Source organism: Heterodontus francisci, chromosome 23, assembly GCF_036365525.1.
Source record: "Heterodontus francisci isolate sHetFra1 chromosome 23, sHetFra1.hap1, whole genome shotgun sequence".
NCBI classification, from domain to species: Eukaryota; Metazoa; Chordata; class Chondrichthyes; order Heterodontiformes; family Heterodontidae; genus Heterodontus; species Heterodontus francisci.
In genome coordinates, this window is record NC_090393.1 from 34,116,512 (window position 1) to 34,136,598 (window position 20,087).

At 43.4% G+C, this 20,087-nt stretch overlaps 1 protein-coding gene across 1 annotated transcript in view; it reads left to right on the top strand.

The window, feature by feature from the left end:
* LOC137382723 (huntingtin-interacting protein 1-related protein-like) overlaps positions 1 to 20,087 on the top strand; it is a 128,117-nt gene that overhangs the window by 88,817 nt on the left and 19,213 nt on the right. Inside the window, exons 9-18 of the mRNA XM_068055055.1 lie at positions 636 to 693; positions 1,412 to 1,487; positions 3,353 to 3,496; positions 5,094 to 5,167; positions 5,259 to 5,331; positions 8,067 to 8,250; positions 9,368 to 9,456; positions 13,164 to 13,280; positions 18,436 to 18,537; positions 19,377 to 19,571. Coding sequence (XP_067911156.1) covers positions 636 to 693; positions 1,412 to 1,487; positions 3,353 to 3,496; positions 5,094 to 5,167; positions 5,259 to 5,331; positions 8,067 to 8,250; positions 9,368 to 9,456; positions 13,164 to 13,280; positions 18,436 to 18,537; positions 19,377 to 19,571 — 1,112 coding nt within the window. The remainder of the gene's footprint in view (positions 1 to 635; positions 694 to 1,411; positions 1,488 to 3,352; positions 3,497 to 5,093; positions 5,168 to 5,258; positions 5,332 to 8,066; positions 8,251 to 9,367; positions 9,457 to 13,163; positions 13,281 to 18,435; positions 18,538 to 19,376; positions 19,572 to 20,087) is intronic.

The following is a 20,087-nucleotide window of genomic DNA, read 5'->3' on the forward strand; positions in this document are numbered from 1 at the left end:
CATTTTGTCCTTCTTTATCTTAACAAGGCCACCTTAGCTTTCACTTGGTACTGTCACAGCTGATCAGTGGATGGCATTTCTAAGTGTGAACTCTGATTATCTTAGTTTGAATTAGAACTTTTCTGGTCTAGTGACTCAGTCCTACGCCATACAGCGCATTTAACCAACCTCCGATCATCTATAATAAAAGCTAAGTACTGCGGATGCTGGAAATCTGCAATAAAAACAAGAAATGCTGGAAATACTCAGCAGGTCTGGCAGCATCTGTGGAGAGAGAAGCAGAGGGTCACTAACCTGAAACGTTAACTCTGCTTCTCTCTCCACAGATGTTGCCAGACCTGCTGAGTATTTCCAGAATTTCTTGTTTTTATCTCCGACCATCTGTATCTGATATCAGCTCTAAAGGTTGCACAGAGTCTCTGTAACTGTAACAAATGTGTCATCACCATAATGGTTCCTTGTTCTTGGTGTTAATAATGACATTTCTGTACTCGTCCTATGAACTTCCTGTTTGGGGTAAAGGTCAATTTGATGACTTTGAAAACTCTTCATGCAGCTTTCAATACATAGCATGTACAAATGAATGTACAATTGTTCACGGAGTAAAATTTATTATTGTGTACATTCTTGAACAGGTCTGCCAGCAGACACTTTGCAAGGACATAGAGACCGATTCTACGATGAATTTCACAGGTAAAAAAATAACTGCTATAATCTTTGTTGACTTTTTTAATGAATCAGGAGAGACTATATTGGAGATCCCCTCTGGAAACCTTTGTTCAAGACAAGCTGATAATGGCCACATATTTTCACAGCTAGCTGGATAGGTGTGGGAAAAGTAAAAAGTTTGCACTGCTGCAGATCTTGGACTTTTATAAATTTGAACAATACAGCAGCAGAGAAGGAAAGGTTGTGCAAGCTCTTCAAACTTGTGTGTTGAAATAAATTAAAGAGTGTGAGTAACCTATTATTTACAGCGTAGAGATAACAGCATGAAGGCCATACTCAAAGCACTGAGTGTTTTGCACTCTTATAGTGTGTTATGTGATGGCCAGGATGAGCAACTTGGTACTTGATCGTCATCTTATGGTATACTCCTGGAGTCGCTGCTGGGTCCACCTTTGTTCTTGTTATATATAATTTGATGTGGATTGGGGGTAAGGAATGCAATCTCAAAATCTGCCGACAATGCAAAATATCGGTGCTTCGGAAAATGATGACGAGGGCTCTACAAGACTTTAGGAAGATATAGGATAGTAGAATAGGCAAATAGGTGGAAGATACATTTTATTGCAGATACGTGTGAGATAATACTTTATTCAGTAAATTATAATGTAACATTTTTTTGTATTTATTAATATAGCAGAGAATGCCTCTTTTTTTAATTGAGCTGTTTTTGATTTTGGTACAGCCTAAAGAGTTTCTTTAGCCGATCTCGTGACATGTTGTATTTCAAGCGGCTAATTCAGATCCCAAAATTACCTGAGGTATGGCACCTTCTTGTAAAAATGATGGTATTGTCTAATAAGTTCTTCATCAGTTTGTTTTGCTTCTTATAAACTACTGACTTCTGTTATATCTGCTAAAAGACTGCAATTCTCTCCATTTACGAGTTTAGTGGAATGTACGTGCAATAGATTTTGAGCCACTTCACTCTTGAAAATGGTGAATTCTACCCATACCCTTTTTGATTACAGAATAAATGCATGAACAGATCTCCTCATCCTCATTTACATTATCTTTCATTTCCTCCTGCATACGCTACAGTCTTTCAGATGAGGTGTTAAACCAAGGCCTCGTCTGCCCTCTCAGGTGGACGTAAAAGCTCCCTTGGCTCGATTTTGAAGAATAGCGGGGGCGTTATCCCTGGTGTCCTGGCCAATATTGATCCCTCAATCAAAGTCACAATAACAGATTATCTGGTCATTATCACATTGTTGTTTGTGGAAACTTGCTGTGTGCAAATTGGCTGCTGCGTTTCCTACTTAACCACAGTGACCACAGTTCTAAAGTACTTCATTGACTGACTGTAAAGCACTTTGGGATTCCTGAGGTTGTGAAAGGCGCTTTATAAATGCAAGTTTTTTTCAGTCAGTTTGGAATCCTGGTTCTGCTGTGGTTGACTCTTGACTGCCTTCTGAAATGACCTAGGAAGCCACTCAGTTGTCAAGGGCAATTAGGGATGGGCAACAAATGCTGGCCTTGCCAGCGATGCTCACATCCCATGAAAGAATTTAAAAAAAAATCTCTCTTGATTCTATTAGCTTGATTCTATAAGCTGCTTGCTTAGGTGCAAGGGGTTGTGCCTAAATAGTGTAGGATATTTGGTTGCGTGGAATCTTACCAGCTTTAAAGAGTTTCTGAGGTCGGGACCAAAGGCGGGTCGCGGCCCTGCAGGCGAAACCTGGCTGCCCGCCTGCATGATCTATCTGGAGGGAGTGAATTAGGAGGCTGCGTCTGGGAGCGCCGAGCAATTAAGGATAATGTGTGGGTCATTCACCCGACTGGGCTGATGGGAGACCCTGCAGCATTGTTCTGCCAGCAGCCCCACTGGAGAGATGAGCATTGCTGAGGCTGACAGGAGAAGGCGGGAGCACCTCAGGATGGAGGCATCCTCTGATGTAGGGAAATTTTCAAATTATTTGCGGCCACAGCTGTTAGGCCATCGTTGTGGAGGGGGACCCCCCTGCAAAGGACGGCATGCAGCCACAACAGAAGTGGCTTGTGGGTGGGGGGGTTGGGAGCAGGGGGTGAGGATAAATAAAGGAGGCTTTGCCTGCCTCTGGTCTGCTGCTGGGAGGCCACCTCCAGGGACCAACCAGGCTTCACCTGTGGCATGGGACTCGCCTGCCGCTGGTAAGACCCCAGTGGCGTCCCTAATCTGGCCCCAATTAGCCAGGTAATTGGCACTAATTGGCTACCTGCTGCTGCCATTGCTCACCCCTCTCTGGGCAAGATTATCTAGAGCTGGAAACGTGTCGGATGGCTGACTCAATGCACAACTTTCGAAATTTTTGCCCCTGCCTGTTAACAAAGCCGCCTCTGCATGACTGGTGAGATTTCGCCCTTTGTTTCCTACCTTTCCTCAACCAAGACTAAAGAACTAGCCCTGCCCAGGGAAGGTTTCAGTATGAACCTGTGGAGACTGGGGTTTGAACTGGTTCTGTGCTGTGATTCCCAGGTTGTTCTCAATGGTACCGTTCTCTATTTGATGAGGCAGCCAAGTGTGGAGAAATTCCTACCCATTTATAGAAGTGAACCACCATTTAAATAACATTTCATGGTACCCCAAATATATTTTGAACAAGTCTTTGGACATTATCCAGTACGTCTTGTGTTGTATTTTTAACAGGGTCCTCCAAATTTTTTACGAGCTTCTGCCTTAGCAGAGCATGTGAAACCGGTGGTGATTATTCCTGATGAGGCCCCAGCAGATGATAATGAGGAACCAGAAAGTCTCATAGAGGTCTCTACAGCTCCAGTGACTGAATCTCAGGTAAGAGGAAGATTTTCCTGATGGGATTCTTTGTGCTCTCTAGTAGGCTCTAATTGTTTGTAAACTTATTAAGTCCAAAGTAAAAATGTAATCAGAGTCCTGGCAAAAGAGCAGTTTTCAAACAGGGCGAGTGAGGCAGGAGCAGAGTGACTTGGTTGGGAGATGTCTTCATAGATTCTGTGAGGGGTTAAGGATGGTGTTGGAGTTGTGATACTCAAGTTGCTCACACCATACTTGCACTGCACGCCATTTTAACTGGCACGTTTTGGGCAGCACAGGAGGCTGTCATGAGGGGGTCCCATTAAAATGCAAAAGTTGATGTCCATTGACATTATTCGTGTCCTGACACTATTTTAACCATGGGCAGCACATGTTGCGCACTGTGCCTGTAGATTCTGCTGCAACATGGATCCAGGGCCAGTAAAGGCCCAGATAAGTCAAAAATTTAACTTTTTGCAAGTTGCCGTAACATTTCCTGACACCGCTACTGCTTCAGCTCATCTGCTGCTGAAACTCTCATCCTTGTTACCTCTAGACTTGACTATTTCAACACGCTCCTGGCCAGCCTCCCATCTTCCACCCTCCATCAACTTAAGCTCATCAAAAACTCTGCCTTCCGTGTTCTGATTCGCATCAAAGTCCTGTTCATCCTTGTGCTCACTGATTATACACTGGCTCAGTCTCACCATGCCTCAATTTTAAAATTCTCACCCTTGTCTTGAAATTCCTCCCACGGCCTCACCCCTCTCTATCTCTGTAACTTTCTCCAGCCCTACAACCCTCTGAGATATCTGCACTGTTCCAATTCTGGCCTCTTGTGCATGCCTGATTTTAATTGCTCCACCATTGGTGGCCGTGCTTTCAGCTGCCAAGGCCCCATGCTTTGGAATTCCCTCCCCAAACCTCTCCGCCTCTCTACCTCTCTTTCCTACTTTAAGACACTCCTTAAAAACTACCTCTTTGACAAAGCTTTTGGTCTTCTGCCCTAATATCTCCTTAAGTGGCTCAGTGTCCAATTTTGTTTGATAATGCTCCTGTAAAGCACCTTGGGATGCTTTAGTACATTGAAGATGCTACATAAATGCAAGTTTTTGTTGCAGTCGTCAATATCATTCAGGAGGAGCAGGCATATCTTTCAGGTCCCACAAGAAATCCTTGGACCTTCTCTCCCCAGCTTCCCTCCCTTTTCATGTGATCATCTTGGACCCCCCCTCCCATCACTCCACTTATGCCGAGAACCATCTCCTTGGGTCCATGGTGGCAACAATTCTCTGCTCCTGCCCACTGGCCATTTTGTCATTTCTACCAGGTACAGGTGAAATTCGGAAGTGAAAAATTAAAATCAGGCCTGGTAGTTAAAATGGCCCCGACCTCTCGCCAGTGCTGTTGTGCAAGATTGTCTTCCCGCCCCTTGCCACCCCACCTCCCCCCCGCCCCCGTATGCTGTACACTTGCCGCAAGTTAATATCTGGGCTCTTGCTTGTCAGTCGCTGCTTTTTTGTTGAGCTTTTACAAGCAAGGCAGCAGCTTTTAAGAACTTGAGAAACTTCTATGTATTAAAATGCTTTAACCATGAGTTGAATTTGTTTTCTTCCAGAACTTGGTGGATGTGGACATCTTTGATGCTACGTTTGGACCCCCAACTAATAATGGTTTTGTGAAAGATGATAGGTAAGGTGGCAGAGTTTTCAGAATGGCAGGGTTTATTAAGCAATGTTGTTTAGTTTAAATCTTCGTTGACATTTGTGCATTCTTCATGCAGAGATCTTCAAATTGACAACCTGAAGAAAGAGGTGGAGCTGCTGAAAGCTGAGATAGAAAGAGTAAAGTCTGAGGTAAATTCCCTTGTGTAGATTTTATCCTGAACCAAGAGACAGGATTAATAAAAAAGAAAACTGCAGCAGATTGCACTTCTAAGTTTTGTGCTTTTAAGATAAGTTGCCATTTTATTTGCCTTTGCACCATGTCCCGTTAATACCATCATTTCAATGAGTTTACTTTCACATCAAACTCTCATTTCCAGCAAGAGAATGACTTGCCTATAGTGCAAACATGCCTGTGTTACCTCTAGATTCTGCTATTTCAATGCTTTCCTGGCTGGCATCCCATCTTACACCCTCTCTAAAGTTGAGCTCATCCAAAACTCTGCTTCCCTTATCCTAACTCGCACCAAGTCCCATTCACCCACCACCCTTGTGCTCGCTAACCTATATTGACCCCTGATCTGGAAATGCCTTGATTTTAGAATTCTCATCTTTGTTTTCAAATCCCTCCATGGCCTCGTCCCTCCCTATGTCTGTAATCTCTTCCAGCCCTACAACCCTCTGAGGTCCCTGCATTCCTCCAGCTCTGGCCTCTTGCACATCCCGGATTTTCAATATTCCACCATTGGCAGTTGTGTCTTCAGCTGCCTATGACCTTAGTTCCAGAATTCTTTCCCTGAACCTGCCCATCTCTCCAACTCTCTCTCCTCTTTTAAGATTCTCCTTAAAACCTACCCCTTTGACCAGCTTTTCTTCGCCTGTCCTGATGTGGCTTGGTGCCCAATTTTGTATGATAACACTCCTGTGAAGTGCTCTGGGATGTTTTACTACATTTAAGGCACTATGTAAATGAAAATTATTGTGGACAGACCTCATTTTCTCTTTCCTTCCCCCAGCCTAGTGATCCTATATGCTAAAATTTGTCATAAATCAGTTGTGGCTCAGTAGCTCTTTGGATTTGTTTTGGCAAATTTATAAAATTTCTAATTAAGTTAGAAATTGGTACCATAGAACAGCTATACAAAATTGTGGGGTAAAATTTGACACAATGGAAGACAATTAGCAACAGCTGGAAATTTGCGTAAAATACAGGTGCTGATGAAAAATGTTGTTGTAAAATAGCAGCGAGTCTAAAGTGGAATTGAGATGTATGTGGTGGTGTTTCTAAAACCAGTCACATAGCTAAGTGTAGACTATGTGGGACAGCCAAGTTTCTCTTGAATTAATTCAGGAATAAATACAACATAGTCTCCATGTCGAACTTAGTTGCATTCTAAATTCAGTGTGTCCCCAAGCTGTCTAAATGTTAATATATTTGATACGCTGCTATATCTGGGTGATTTAACTTTGCTTCGATTGTTTACTTCCAAGGTATCCAACCAACTTTCTTTTAGATTAATTTTAACGATTTTCTGACATAACACGAGGGGTTCAAGATTTTTGGTTCAAGATTTGTTATGAACTTGGCAAAGTCCTTCCAACTATTGTTAAAAAGAACATTCCAGCTTCTATTAATTAGTTTTAGCTGTACGTCAGAAGGTTGTGAGAAAGCCAGCTGCAGATTTCTGCACATAATGTAGTGCAGCGGTAAGGGAATGCTGCATTGTTGGAGGCACTATCATTTAGCACATATGAAATAGGAACTGGAGAGGGCCATTTGGCACTTTGCGCCTGCTCCTCCATTCAATAGGATCATCCTTTGAATGAGATGTTGAACCGAGGCTCCATGCATACTAAGAGCAGGCTATTCTCCCAGTGCCTTGTCAACATTTCTCTTTCAACTAACACCATCAAAACAGGTTAACTACTCCAACCATCTGATTTGCTAATATGGCACTTTGCTGCATGCAAATTGGCTGTTAGAATTGCCTGCAAAACAGTGACGACACTTCTAAAAGTAATTAATTACTTGTATAGCACTTTGCGACAACCCATGGAAGTGAAAGGTACCATAATGGGCAAAGCTTTCAACGTCGGTGGAGGTGTGAAACTGGCTAACAGATTGGCCGCCCCTTATAGACCTGACCGGTCCAATACCGCCAGCTTTACATCCCTGCTGAAAATTAAGGGATCTGCCTGACAATAAAGATCTTTTTGACAGGAGAATTGATGCTGCAATCCAGTTGGGGTATGTTAGTCTCGTTACCATACAGGACTGGCAATCAATAAGCTGCAAATTCAAATCCAACCTTGGCACGTTGTGAAATGGTAATTTGTGGTTTATCACCAGAAAAAAAATAACCATAGCCGCTGCCGTTCAGTTGTAAAAACCCAACTGAGAATCTGCCACCCGTACACAGTCTGATCTACACATGACTCCCAGGAACACTATGTTGGTGTGTGTTCTCCAAGACAATGTATAATGTGCCAAATAAGAGAGGAATATAACTCTGAAATGTAATTATGTTTTATATTTTCCCAACTAGAGATGGGCAGTAAAGGTTACCTTCCGAATACCATCCACATAATACATATAATTCCAGCTTTTCCTTCTCTGCGCAAATCTACCTAAATTTTGTCTGACCAATTTGGCTTGTCAGATAACTGGGGCAATGCTGGCACAAAACCTATGAATTCAGGGACAGTTGGGGCATCTGCTTTCAGGTTCAGTGAAGGCGGGAGGGGAAACCTCCTGATCAGTTGCAACGGTGTAATTAGGTAGTCACTGTAAATAAAGGAATGAAAAACACTTGTTTTGTTAAATGACTAACCAGCCAGCCAAAAGAGATTAATCCATTTTTTTAGGTTTTGGCATTTTAAGTGGGGAGAAGCAGCTACATTTTCCAATAGTTTTATCTTTTTGCCAGGCCCAGAAGTACATTGCACAACTGAAAGCTCAGATTAATATTTTGGAGACAGAGCTGGAAGAAACACGTAAGCTCAAGCAGAAGGCGCTGGTCGATAATGAGGAGCTGCGGGACGAGCTGGAGAACCTGCGGAAACAGAAGGGTGATACGGATAAAGCACAGTTCTTTTTGATTGAGGCTGAGAGTGAGTTGTATTCCTGTCATATTGGTTATGATGTAGTCACTAGTTGCTATAGGAAGTTGTTGATCCAATTGGTGTACCTTTCAGCTCAAATTGGAGCCAGTCCTTGGAACACACCCTGCATTACGATTCTACTTAATGACATCCCAATCCCCATCCACAGCCTGTTCCAGGGCCTAACCTTTCCCTATACATTGTTTGCTGCCATTCATTACTAGCCTGAAATCCAGCAGAGATTGGAGATTGTTAAAGTCCAACCCGCCAACCCTTAAGGACCAACCTTTCTCATTCCTGGACTTCCTATATAAAGTATAACTTGCTTATCATGCATGTTACAAACTGAGGCAAGGATATACCATTAATGTGCGGCTCAGATGGAAGCAGCAGGCGGTCATGAATCTATTTCAATATTATATTTTAGTTGGAAGTATTAGTTTCGATAGGCTTTTCCAAACCAATCTTGTTGGGGCCTTCGCCCCTGCTGGATCTTGCCCAGGTCAGGCACTGAGTAAATGTGCAGGAAAAGCCACTACCATCTAAAACTGGAAATTCCAGACCACTTTTATCAACAACTGTACACATACCCGTGTCTTTGTTTGTGTATATTTGTGTGTCGCTTCTCTTGTCCTCATCTTTGCTGCTGGTAGCACCAGTATAAAAATGGGGGGAAAGCTAGGTGGTGGGAGTGGCACTAATTCTAATCCTCTTGTATCTGAAATAGTGTGAGGAGAAATGCTGGGAGATGAGATAATTCTAACATTGTCCCTGGTTACAGTTTCATGGAAACTTTCCAGCCAATGTTATTAAAATATTTGCGAAGTGTTTATTGGTTAGTCTTTTGAGTTTTTTTATCGCAGTGCGACAAGTTATAGAACTGGACTTGACTATTAGATTGTTTTTGTAACCTGTGTACGTTTCGCTGAATTCTCACCTGAGAACTGGAGCTATTTCTGGGTTCAGTTTTCACTCCATGAATTTAAGAAATCTGGAAACTACTCTGAAAAATCAGTTAACAGCCAACTTAAAAAAAAAAACGACTGAACCGATTGACTCCTTCCATTCGCTGCTCATAAAGCTGTGTTCCAGTTTTGTTCTAATGTCACTTAAACTACCTTTACAGAGAAGGTCCAAGCGAATGAGCAGCGCTACAATAAATTGAAAGAAAAGCACAGTGATCTCGTCAACACCCATGCAGAGCTCCTCAGAAAGGTAAGGGAAGCCTTTCAGTGGGACGGGATCTGGTGCTCAATCCATTTCAAAACGAGCAAGGTTACTTTTGTGCTTGCTCGCAAGTGAACTGACTTTCATTTCATCAGTAATTAACCTTTTACATTTCACGGATTTCACATGTCAGTCTGATTCCCTGCACAGAGAATTGGATTGACATTCATCTCTGCTGAACAGTTGTTGTTGTACACAGCATTAGACATTTAATGTGCCCAGCTGTAAAACTCTATTGATGTTGCAGACGTTTAAAATAATAGTTTAGAATTAGGCTGGGTTATGTGATCCTAATGCCTACGGCAGCCAATTTAAAATAGGTAGGTTACTGTCAGTGTTATAATCAAAATCTGTCCAGTTGTGGAAGCAGGTTCCTCCCTTCTTAAGCAGTTGACTGCTGATTGGAGTTTACTGATGTTGAAACCATTTTAGGCAGAGATTGAGGCCTTTTTCTGAAGGTGTTGCTTAATTAACTGCATCTATTAAAATCTGCCCAGAAGCTGTTGTGGAAGGTGGAGTGCTGTCTGTCTGCCTGATGTAAGTATCTGGCTTGTAGTATGGAATGTGGGGGATTTGAGCTGCTTGTTTGGATGATGGGAAAAGTCAGTTGAAATATTTATCTGGTTTTAGATGCGTCATGGAAAACTAATGTGCACTTAATTGCCTTCTAATGGGGCATCTCATGGAATGAGACACAAGTGGCTTGTTCTTTACTGTTTCTGTGCCAAGAACAAAATTTTACTGTGTCTTTCTTGATCTTGCAAAGGCAGAGAGGGCCCCTCGAAACTAATGACCTAGTTGGCTGTTTCAAAAAGTTTATCCAGATGATCCATGAGTTGCATGATAGCTAGAATCATGGCGTTTCCAACTGCCACCACACCGAGAGTTGTGCTCTCTGACCCCCCACTGACCCTGCGCGTTGTGCTCTCTGACCCCCCACTGACCCTGCGAGTTGTGCTCTCTGACCCCCCCACTGACCCTGCGCGTTGTGCTCTCTGACCCCCCACTGACCCTGCGAGTTGTGCTCTCGGACTCCCACTGACCCTGCGAGTTGTGCTCTCTGACCCCCCACTGACCCTGCGCGTTGTGCTCTCTGACCCCCCACTGACCCTGCGCGTTGTGCTCTCTGACCCCCCACTGACCCTGCGCGTTGTGCTCTCTGACCCCCCACTGACCCTGCGCGTTGTGCTCTCTGACCCCCCACTGACCCTGCGCGTTGTGCTCTCTGACCCCCCACTGACCCTGCGCGTTGTGCTCTCTGACCCCCCACTGACCCTGCGCGTTGTGCTCTCTGACCCCCCACTGACCCTGCGCGTTGTGCTCTCTGACCCCCCACTGACCCTGCGCGTTGTGCTCTCTGACACCCCACTGACCCTGCGCGTTGTGCTCTCTGACCCCCCACTGACCCTGCGCGTTGTGCTCTCTGACCCCCCACTGACCATACGAGTTGTGCTCACTGACCCCCCACTGACGCTGCGAGTTGTGCTCACTGACCCCCCACTGACCCTGCGAGTTGTGCTCACTGATCCTGTGAGTTGTGCTCTCTGACCCCCCCCCCCACTGACCCTGCGAGTTGTGCTCACTGACCCTGTGAGTTGTGCTCTCTGACCCCCCCCCCCCCACTGACCCTGCGAGTTGTGCTCTTTGACACCCCCCACCCCCACTGACCTTGAGAGTTGGGCTCTGATTCCCTACTTCTCAAAGAGGGGATTGAAGGTGGCCAATTCCATATAATCCTGAACAAGTTGGGCAGCATCTGTAATCCAGGAGTTTTGGTAACCCTGTTGCACACACAGGCACTGGGAGCTGATGGGGCGGGGCGGGGCTGGGAGGTGGAATTTAAATGTCATTTCACACTTTACTTCAATGATAAACAGCAGGGGAAGAAAAGTTAATCAGTGGGGCAGGGGTAAATCTAGCTGTGGTTTCAGTCCCAAAATGTTCTGGTATTTTCCGCACTGTCGGGCTACAGACTTAGGAACAGATGCAGTGAAATTGTCAGTGGGGGTGAGGGGACCAAATGGAAAAAGGAAGTTGGAAATAACAAAGTTACAACAAGTACTTACCTAATATGGTTACTGCTGCTGCTGCCAAAATTCCAACAGCCGTTACTACCTACGGTTCTCACACAGGCTACAGTGCAGCCTAACCTGCTAATGGAAGCTCTCCCCAGCCCTGTGTTTATTAGCATCCATTCCCATCTGTTAAAGCTCCACCATTTCTCCCCAGGTGCTGCCCATCAGTGTTATTTTCTGTTTTCTCCTGGGTTGCTCACAGCAGTGTCCCAGAGATCGATCCTCAATTTCAGGAGACTCCCAGACAATCTGGGAGGGTTGGCAACTCTACTTGCAGTTTGTGCAGAGTTAGCTGATCAGGACAGAAGTAGGGTGGTTATCATTGGCCAGGAGCATCTGGATTACAGAAGAGTTTTCATGGGCTCCACTTCAGATCACAATGCAGCAGACTCTTATGGAAGCGTGTCCATGGACACCAGGCACTACTGTCATGGAAGAGCCTGTTAAAACTCACCAGTTGAAGTTTGCACATGAGGGACGGCCACTTGGGTGAGCTGCTAGTGGGTGACTGGTGACAGTAGATGTGTACCCTAGTAAGGCACCTTTTGGGGGAAGGATTGGCTTCCTTTACCCTTACGTTGTTGGAACAGCTCTCTATCAGGGCTGAACATCATAAGCGTTCCTGTGTGTTGTCAAAGTTTTGCTTTAATGCACACCTGGTATCTAGCAACACAATCTTCTGTATATTCTACTCTTTTTATTGCATTTGGATCCTTTCAGCTCTGATTCATCAAGGTTATTTCAGCCAGTTGGAACAGAGTGTTAGCATGAATGCGCTTGTGACACTTTATGGCTTTTAATCAGATATTTGGTCCCTGATAATGGGTTAGTGGGGTATGCATGAGGAAATGTTTTTATATTTACCATGTATGACTGTTTGAATATGAATACAATGCTAATACCTTATCTATTGCATCATGGAATGTTTTTCAGTTATTTTCCCTTTCCAGAGATAACTGGGTTGAACCAGATTCAAAACTGCAGTGACTTACACTACCGGTATGAGTTAACCCGGCAATCCACTCAATTCAGAAACTTTGGATTTTGATTCAAGTTGACCTGACACTTAATTTTTTAAATTTTTTTCTCATAAATTTGGAGACACCATCACTCCTTGTTTATGCTGGATTTCAGTAGGTTATTTGACCTATTGAAGGACACAACAGTCAAACCTGATCCTTTCCACACAAGGACTCTCTCTGGTCATTGAAGTCACTCAATAGCAACTAGAATGAATACTCTAGCTCATTTCCTTCTCCTCCTCAGCCCAGGGATGCTGTATATTTGCCCCCAGCTGTACTGCTTCCTTAGCTGAGATTGGTCAACTCAGTATGAATCAGGGATCCAAGGGATCTTGATCTGTACGGACGGAATGATGTTTGTGCTTGACCTCCTCATTTTGTGTAACTAATTCTGTGCTGTACTGGGGGAGAGTTGCTGAAATTCATGGCAAAGTTCTTAGTGAATAGCTCTCAAACTACTCAAAGTTATTAGTGAACCTTCAGAGTTTATGCTGGATTGGACCAATAAAACAATGAAAACTTCAGCGAAATGAATTTGAATACTGCACCATGATCCGAAAGGGATTGAATCTCCTTTTTCTTTGTTTGTTATATGCAGAGTGCTGAGACAACCAAGCAGTTGACTGTTACGCAGCAGACCCGGGAAGAAGTGGCCCGTACAAAACAAGAGCTTGAATTTGCCATGGAAGAAGCTAAAAGGGAAGCGGAGCTGAAGGTAAGCGTGAGCAGGTAAACCGCCACTGTAGGCGCCTGGCCTGCTCTGGCATTCATATCATTTCGGGGATTGTACCAGACCAGGACTTGGCAATGCCAGACCAAGATGGGCTTTTGCACAGTACTAGATATAGTACTTGGGTTCAGCATCAGTAGTGGCCACATAAAGGGATCTCACATTTCCTTAGGACCATAATGAGTCCTTGTATTTGCCTAGTGTCTAGGTAAATGTAGTGAGATCCTGACATCACGCAGGGAACCTCTGCTCCATCATGTGTCGCCACAAGACCTCCACATCTTCAGTACAGTCTTATCAGATCAAGGCTCAAGCTAAAAACCAACAGATAAATTTATTTAGCATGAAGCAGATAAATGATCAACACTCAGTACAAACAGCATATTTACAGTCAATACAATCTTTACCAATCTCCTCGATGATAAAACACGGAGAAGCTTCTCCTCAACGACCTTCAATGTAACATTGATCCTTGAAACGCATTCATTCATTTCTTGCATTTCAAGCAGCCGCCGCAGAGTCAGATCTGGCTTGGTCTCTCTGCTCATTTTAAAGTCTCCTAACTGCCCGACTCAAGCAGCCCACATTTAGAACCTCCTAGTCACAGAGCTGTCTATCAAACAGGGTGCAAAGAATCACTGTCTTTCTCCTTATACAGTGGATCTATCTTGTTACCCCTGATGCAAGTGTAAACCAAAATCACGACCACAGGATATCAGTTGCCTAGGATGTTTGGAATGGAATGAGATAACATGATCCATTGATCTGTGCCAGAATTCCAAATTACTTGCTAGACGATTCCCTTTCCAGGTATGACAACATTCCTCAGCATTCCTGACCAATTGCCAAACTGATCAAATTGAATATAATGGTATCTAAACATAGTACTTGGATTCAGCATCAGTAGTGGCCACATAAAGGGATCTCACATACTTCTAAAGAATAATGCATCTGAAGTGAGCCCTTTTGTTACACCATACCGGAACATTCATTCTTGCATCTTTCAGAATCCGATATGAATATGAAAGAAACCAACAGGTAATATAACATGAACAAGCATGTATCGTTTCAGATGGTTTAGATGCTTACAACATTTTGGTTTGTCCAATGTTACCAAAAGAACTAAGTTCCATTAAATCAGCACTGCAACTTGCAGAAACATGCTCATGAATTATTTCTAACCCATGAAATCATCAGAAACGTAGATCAATTTATTATAGTCTGAAGTAAAAGCTTAGTTTGTTGTGCTACAGGTGAATATGGAGAGAATGAAATAAAGAGGATAATAATGGAGTTTGAGTGCATTGTATTGAAGTCCTATTTATATAAAAAGTCATTAAAAATTAATTTAATTACTAGAAAAGTCCAGATTCCAGTTGACAAAAGTGGATTTTGCTTACATATATTGATAAATTTACTTCTTTAAGTTTCTTGAGCTAGCCCTGAATTAGGAAATTTCCTGACATTCAGTAACACTCTTAATTAGATGCCATTACCATAGGCTTAAAGTTAAAAGAATTCAAAGAGGTGATGCGGAACAAACTTGTGTATCTTCTAAATTGAAATGACAATAGCACAGGTTTAAAAGTTACTGCATAATGTATCGAACCCAGTGAGAAAATAAAGTACTCAAGACACAAATTTAAACAGAACTCATTGTACTGCAACACAAGCTTGAAAAGTATCCAGGGAGACAGAGGCTGAGAGCCCTTTATTTGTGTAGTGTGGAATATTCAATGGCTTCCTGATGTTGGCAGGTGTATATCTTTGGCTAACATTTGAACAGAACTTTGTAGTCTTCATTAATCAGGGAGATGGGATGATAAACAGCAGACGCCATCAGATCATCCCACCTGTTTGGCTGGCAATGATGCAGGGAGCATTGCTCCAATGAATAACTAGTGGCCAAAGATCACGTGTATGATATTCTTTTGTTTAACCAAAAGGGGTCTGAAAACCTTGTTGTTTGGATGGTCCAGGTCTGAGAGAAATCCATTTTAATCCTCTTTCTAAAATGAACCTTGAGCTGGATGGATATCAGGTGTGCTCTTTATCTCTCTCTAGAATGCAAATGAGTAGAATGAATATTATATTTAGACTTTCATTAGTTTTAAATGATGTTCCTCCCAAAGATGAAGACAAATTTAACAGAACTGATGAGAGAATGTGAAGTATTCTCAGCCTAGGTGATATGTTGCTTTTTGAAGCAAAATCTTTATAATTCTGACCCTCTCAAAGTGACGTTAATCAACATTGCTACAAATGAAAAGGCAATTAATGTATTACTAGAACCAAAAAGAAAAACTTGCATTTATATGGCGCATTTCCCAACCTCAGGATGACCCAAAGCGCTCCACAGCTGTTGAAGTACTTCTGAGTGTATCCATTGTTGTAAGGTGGGAAACCAAATTGGGAAGTGCTAATGGTAACCTTTTAATCGCTAATTTAAAATAAATGCTAATATTTCAGCTAGACTAATGAGGAAGTGCAGTAAATAGTTGGAGAAAAGAGGAAATCAGTGCATAACATTAAAGAAAGAAAGATACAATACTTTAGTCACATCATTAGAGCAGAAGGTAGACAGAGAATGATCAACAGAAAAACATAGTAGAGGGAAGTAGGGAAGAAAGTGGATGATACATATAATGGACTGGATGCAGTTGACCTATGCAGAATGGATAAGGACGTACAGGACAGACAGAGGTGGAGATTCATGACAATCAACCTTCTGGGAAGAAGATGACACCAACGAATGAATATTTCAGCAATTGTGGAATCTGCTGCAAAAAATTTTCAACTTTGTGAAGTTAACAATCGATCTTTATGGAATCCATCAGCGATGTAGTAATAACTTGGAAACCTGTGCGGCTGAAAATTCTGTGGTGGCTCTCCTGATTTCCTGCTGCAATTCTGGTTGGAGAACGACAGAACTCCCAGAGATTAGACTGGTTATACCGATGCTCTGGGGGATTCTGCTGAAATTTTGGTAGATCAGGAGAACCCTTGTGGAATTTCAGGGCCATAATGATTAAATAATGTGTCCAAAGAAGCTTTCAGTACCAGATTAAAATTTATTTAGATTTGTGATTTGTTTACCGAAGGCCTTTTAATCCTTTAATTAATTTAGAGAACAATTTCTGAAACTGTATTCAGATCAATTCCTTTATAACCTGATATATATGCTACAATCTACTTTAGGCAGATCAATAGCCATTAAAGCTACTGGCAGCTCAAGGGAATTGTGAATGGCCTGAGCTCGCCATCTTGTAAAGATATTCGTTCATACACCCAAGGACACAGTATCAAATTGTAGTGGCTCCATTACGTGCCCTGATTTAACACCAACTAACAGCACAGACCATAGGTTCAACCAGTGGATTTACTGGACTGCACCATTCCACATAAGTGCACTTATTCTCCCCCAGATCATTGGGGGGAACTGTGAATGATAAGTTTGAAAAATGTTGCTTAGAAGGTTGTATTCTGCACTGATATTTTTACTTTTCCTGCTGGTAATGTGTTTTAATACATTGATATTGATTCTGTTCTGTCTAAAGTTTTCTCATCAGCAAGTGACACTTTCTGGCATCAGATACTTAGGCTGGGATTTTATAGGCCCCCCCCTGAGGTGGGATCGGAGGTAAGGGGGCGGGGGGTCATGGAGTATTGTCACCCAGCGACCTTCCTGGGAGTGGGATAGGCCAACATTGGCCTTCCTGACCAGAGGCTAATTAAGGCCCTTAAGTGGCCCATTAATGGCCAGTTAAGGGCCTGGTCCCGCCATGGGGTGGGGCCTCCGTCATGTCGGGAGGATGCTTAGCAACACGAGGCACCCTCCTTGCGGGCTTGGGGGGTGGCAATTTGTGGCCCATGGAGGACCCCCACTGGGAACAACTTTACCCCCTGGGACTCCCCTCCCCCTGGACTTTCATGAACACCCCCCTCACCAAGGCCTTCCCAGACTGGTCCCGGCAACCCCGCCTCACCTACCTCTTGTCCGGGGTTCCGACCCCGGACTTGGCTCCGAGGCCTCTGCAGTACCGGCCGTGGCCACTGATCCGGTGGCGTTACCGATACTGCTGAACTGCCGGCCCTCTGTTTGGCTGGCAGCTCATGGAGGTGGGATCCCAGTCTTCAAAGGGACGGGGATCCTGGCTCGTGAATCTTTAATTGAAAAATACTGGAGGATCACTCCAGGAGGCCACGAAAGTGCAGAGGCGGGGCTCCCCCCACCTTTTCAGCCCGCGCCAGGAGCCCCGCCTCCTACACAAAGTTCAGCCCTTAGTGTACGGTGAAACCTAAAATTAAATAGCTGCTGGTTCCTTGGAAAACTGATCATTGTAATGCCACGGTTGTCATTTCTATAACTTCATACAAATAAAGAAAATCCTATTGTGTGATGCATCACATAGCTTTAGTGCTCTGCTAAAGTTACAATTTTGCAAAGTAGTTATTGCATCAACCTGCCAGTGCTGTCATATTGTAAAAGGTCATTTAATCTGCCTTTGACTGCTTTAATTCTTTATCAAAGGATGACACCCCATTGTAAATGGGATAAATGTCAATGTGTTCATGTACTGGAAATGTAATTTTTTTCTTCACTGCAGCCCTTCCTGGATGTTGCCAATTAATTTGCTCATCTTTGATACAAAACCATGGTTGGGGTGCTTTTGTTAGATAGTGCCCTCTAGTGTCAGGATTCAGTTTAGCTGCCAAATAACTTCCTGACCTGAGTTTCACTTGGCAATGAATTCATTGACAACCAAATGGCTCAGTTAAAAAAGAAATCATTGCTTACTTGCACAGTACACTCTGAAAATGCACCTTAATAACATTTGACAACAAGTGACAGCAGAAATTTATTCTCCTGAATTGCCCCATGATCCTTAAATACCATATAAAATAAACTACCGGTGTCTCTCAGTTGCTTCTTGTTGATGTGATTGTTTTGCATTAAGGCTCTTAGTTGCAGGTTACCTGGGACAGACATGTGCAGAGCTGCTTCTGATTATGAATGTGTGAAGTTCGACTCTAGTCATATTGTGATTGTTCGCTGGTCTTCCTAGTCATGGACCCTGGCTGGGTTACAGTGTCTGTATAAGCTGTGTTACCTGACATTACCTAATATCATTATTTACAGCTAGAGGATCAAAGCTTTATAATGGAGCAACTGAAAAGGGAACTGGCTGCAAGCAAAGAAGAACTGTCTACCATCCAGGGCTCACTGCGGAACTCTGAACAGGTACTCGCTAGAATGTGACTGGGGCAAGAGTGCTGCATTTTGCCTTCCATTTTCTTCCCATCTACTCTGGGAGATGATGTTGGGATACAGTTCTGTGACTGCTAGCCATTCCCTGATACCTTGCCCATGTTGTCCATTCTTTAATTGTAAGCCTGCACAATTGAGTGTTAGGAGGCATTATGACCGTGGGAGGGATCATGGCCAAGCCTAATCCTACATACATGCATGTTCCACCGTGAGCCACTGGATAGCAACCTAGAGCAGCGATTGTGGCTATTTTCCCCCGCTCTTTTCCTCTAAGACATAAAGACCCATTGTGTTCCCCCAACAACTGCCCCAGGTAAGATCAGCACAGACCAGGAACTTGCCTGGTCTACACTGCTCTGTTTCACACTGGATGAAATATTGATTTCTTGAGTGATTAAGAGGACCTATTTTAAAAGGAGCACCGCCTCATTGATGTTTGGAGAGGAGGATTATGGCACAATGCTAACACGTGTAATAGTCCGACTGCGCCACCACAACTGTGTCATCAACATTGCAAAAGTAATTGAAAAAGAAAAATGTGCAGGGCTTTGGTGAAAGAGCAAGGGCGTGGGACTAATTGGAGAGCTCTTTCAAAGAGCCAGCTCTGGCACGATGGGCCGAATGGCCTCCTTCTGTGTTGTATGATTCTGTGTAAGGGGAGTTTTGATTTCATCACCTGGAACAGAAATTGTTCCAATTCTGTGTTTAATTCTGGCAGAAATGAAGATTTGATTTACAACTGAAGTGTATGAACTGATCTTGAAATTCCATTAACATACAGTAGTCATCAGGATTTGATTCTTTGGTTGCAGGCAGGCTCGGAGATGAATTCTAGGCTACAGGGCCTTGAGGCAGAGAAGGACAATCTGAGGAAAACTGTAGCTGAGAAAGAGGCAGAAGCATACTCCCTGAGGAACACGATTCAGGAGAAGGAGACGGAGTTACGTACCGAGAAAGACAAGGGCTTGAGAGAACTGGAAGAACTCCAGGGCAAATTTATGGAGAAGGTCAGAATCTATGGAAATTCTTATTTTAGCTTTAGATTGCCTGCTTTCTGTTTATTACATATGTATCATCTGTGGTTCAGTAGTAGCACTCTTGCCTCTGGGTCAAAAGGTCATGGGTCAATCCTCAATCCAAAGCCTTGAGCGCAAAATCCAGACTGACACTTCAGTGTAGAACTGAGGGAGCACTGCTTTGTCTGAGGTGCCACTTTTCAGGCGTGACGTTACTCTGTCTGCCCTCCTGAGTGGATGCAAAATATCCCATGGCACTATTTGAAGAGGAGCAGGGAATTTCTGCCCAATGTCCTGTCCAATATATAACTCTCAACAAACATCACTAAAAGCAGCTTAATTGGTCATTATTCTAATGCCTGTTTGTGGGAGCTTGCTGTGGGTAAATTGGCTGTTGCATTTTCCTAGGTTATAACATTTACTGCCTTTCAAAAGGATCCTTCGTTAGCTGTGAAACTCATTGGGACATCCTGCGGTTATAAAATGCTCTCTATCAATGCAAGCTCT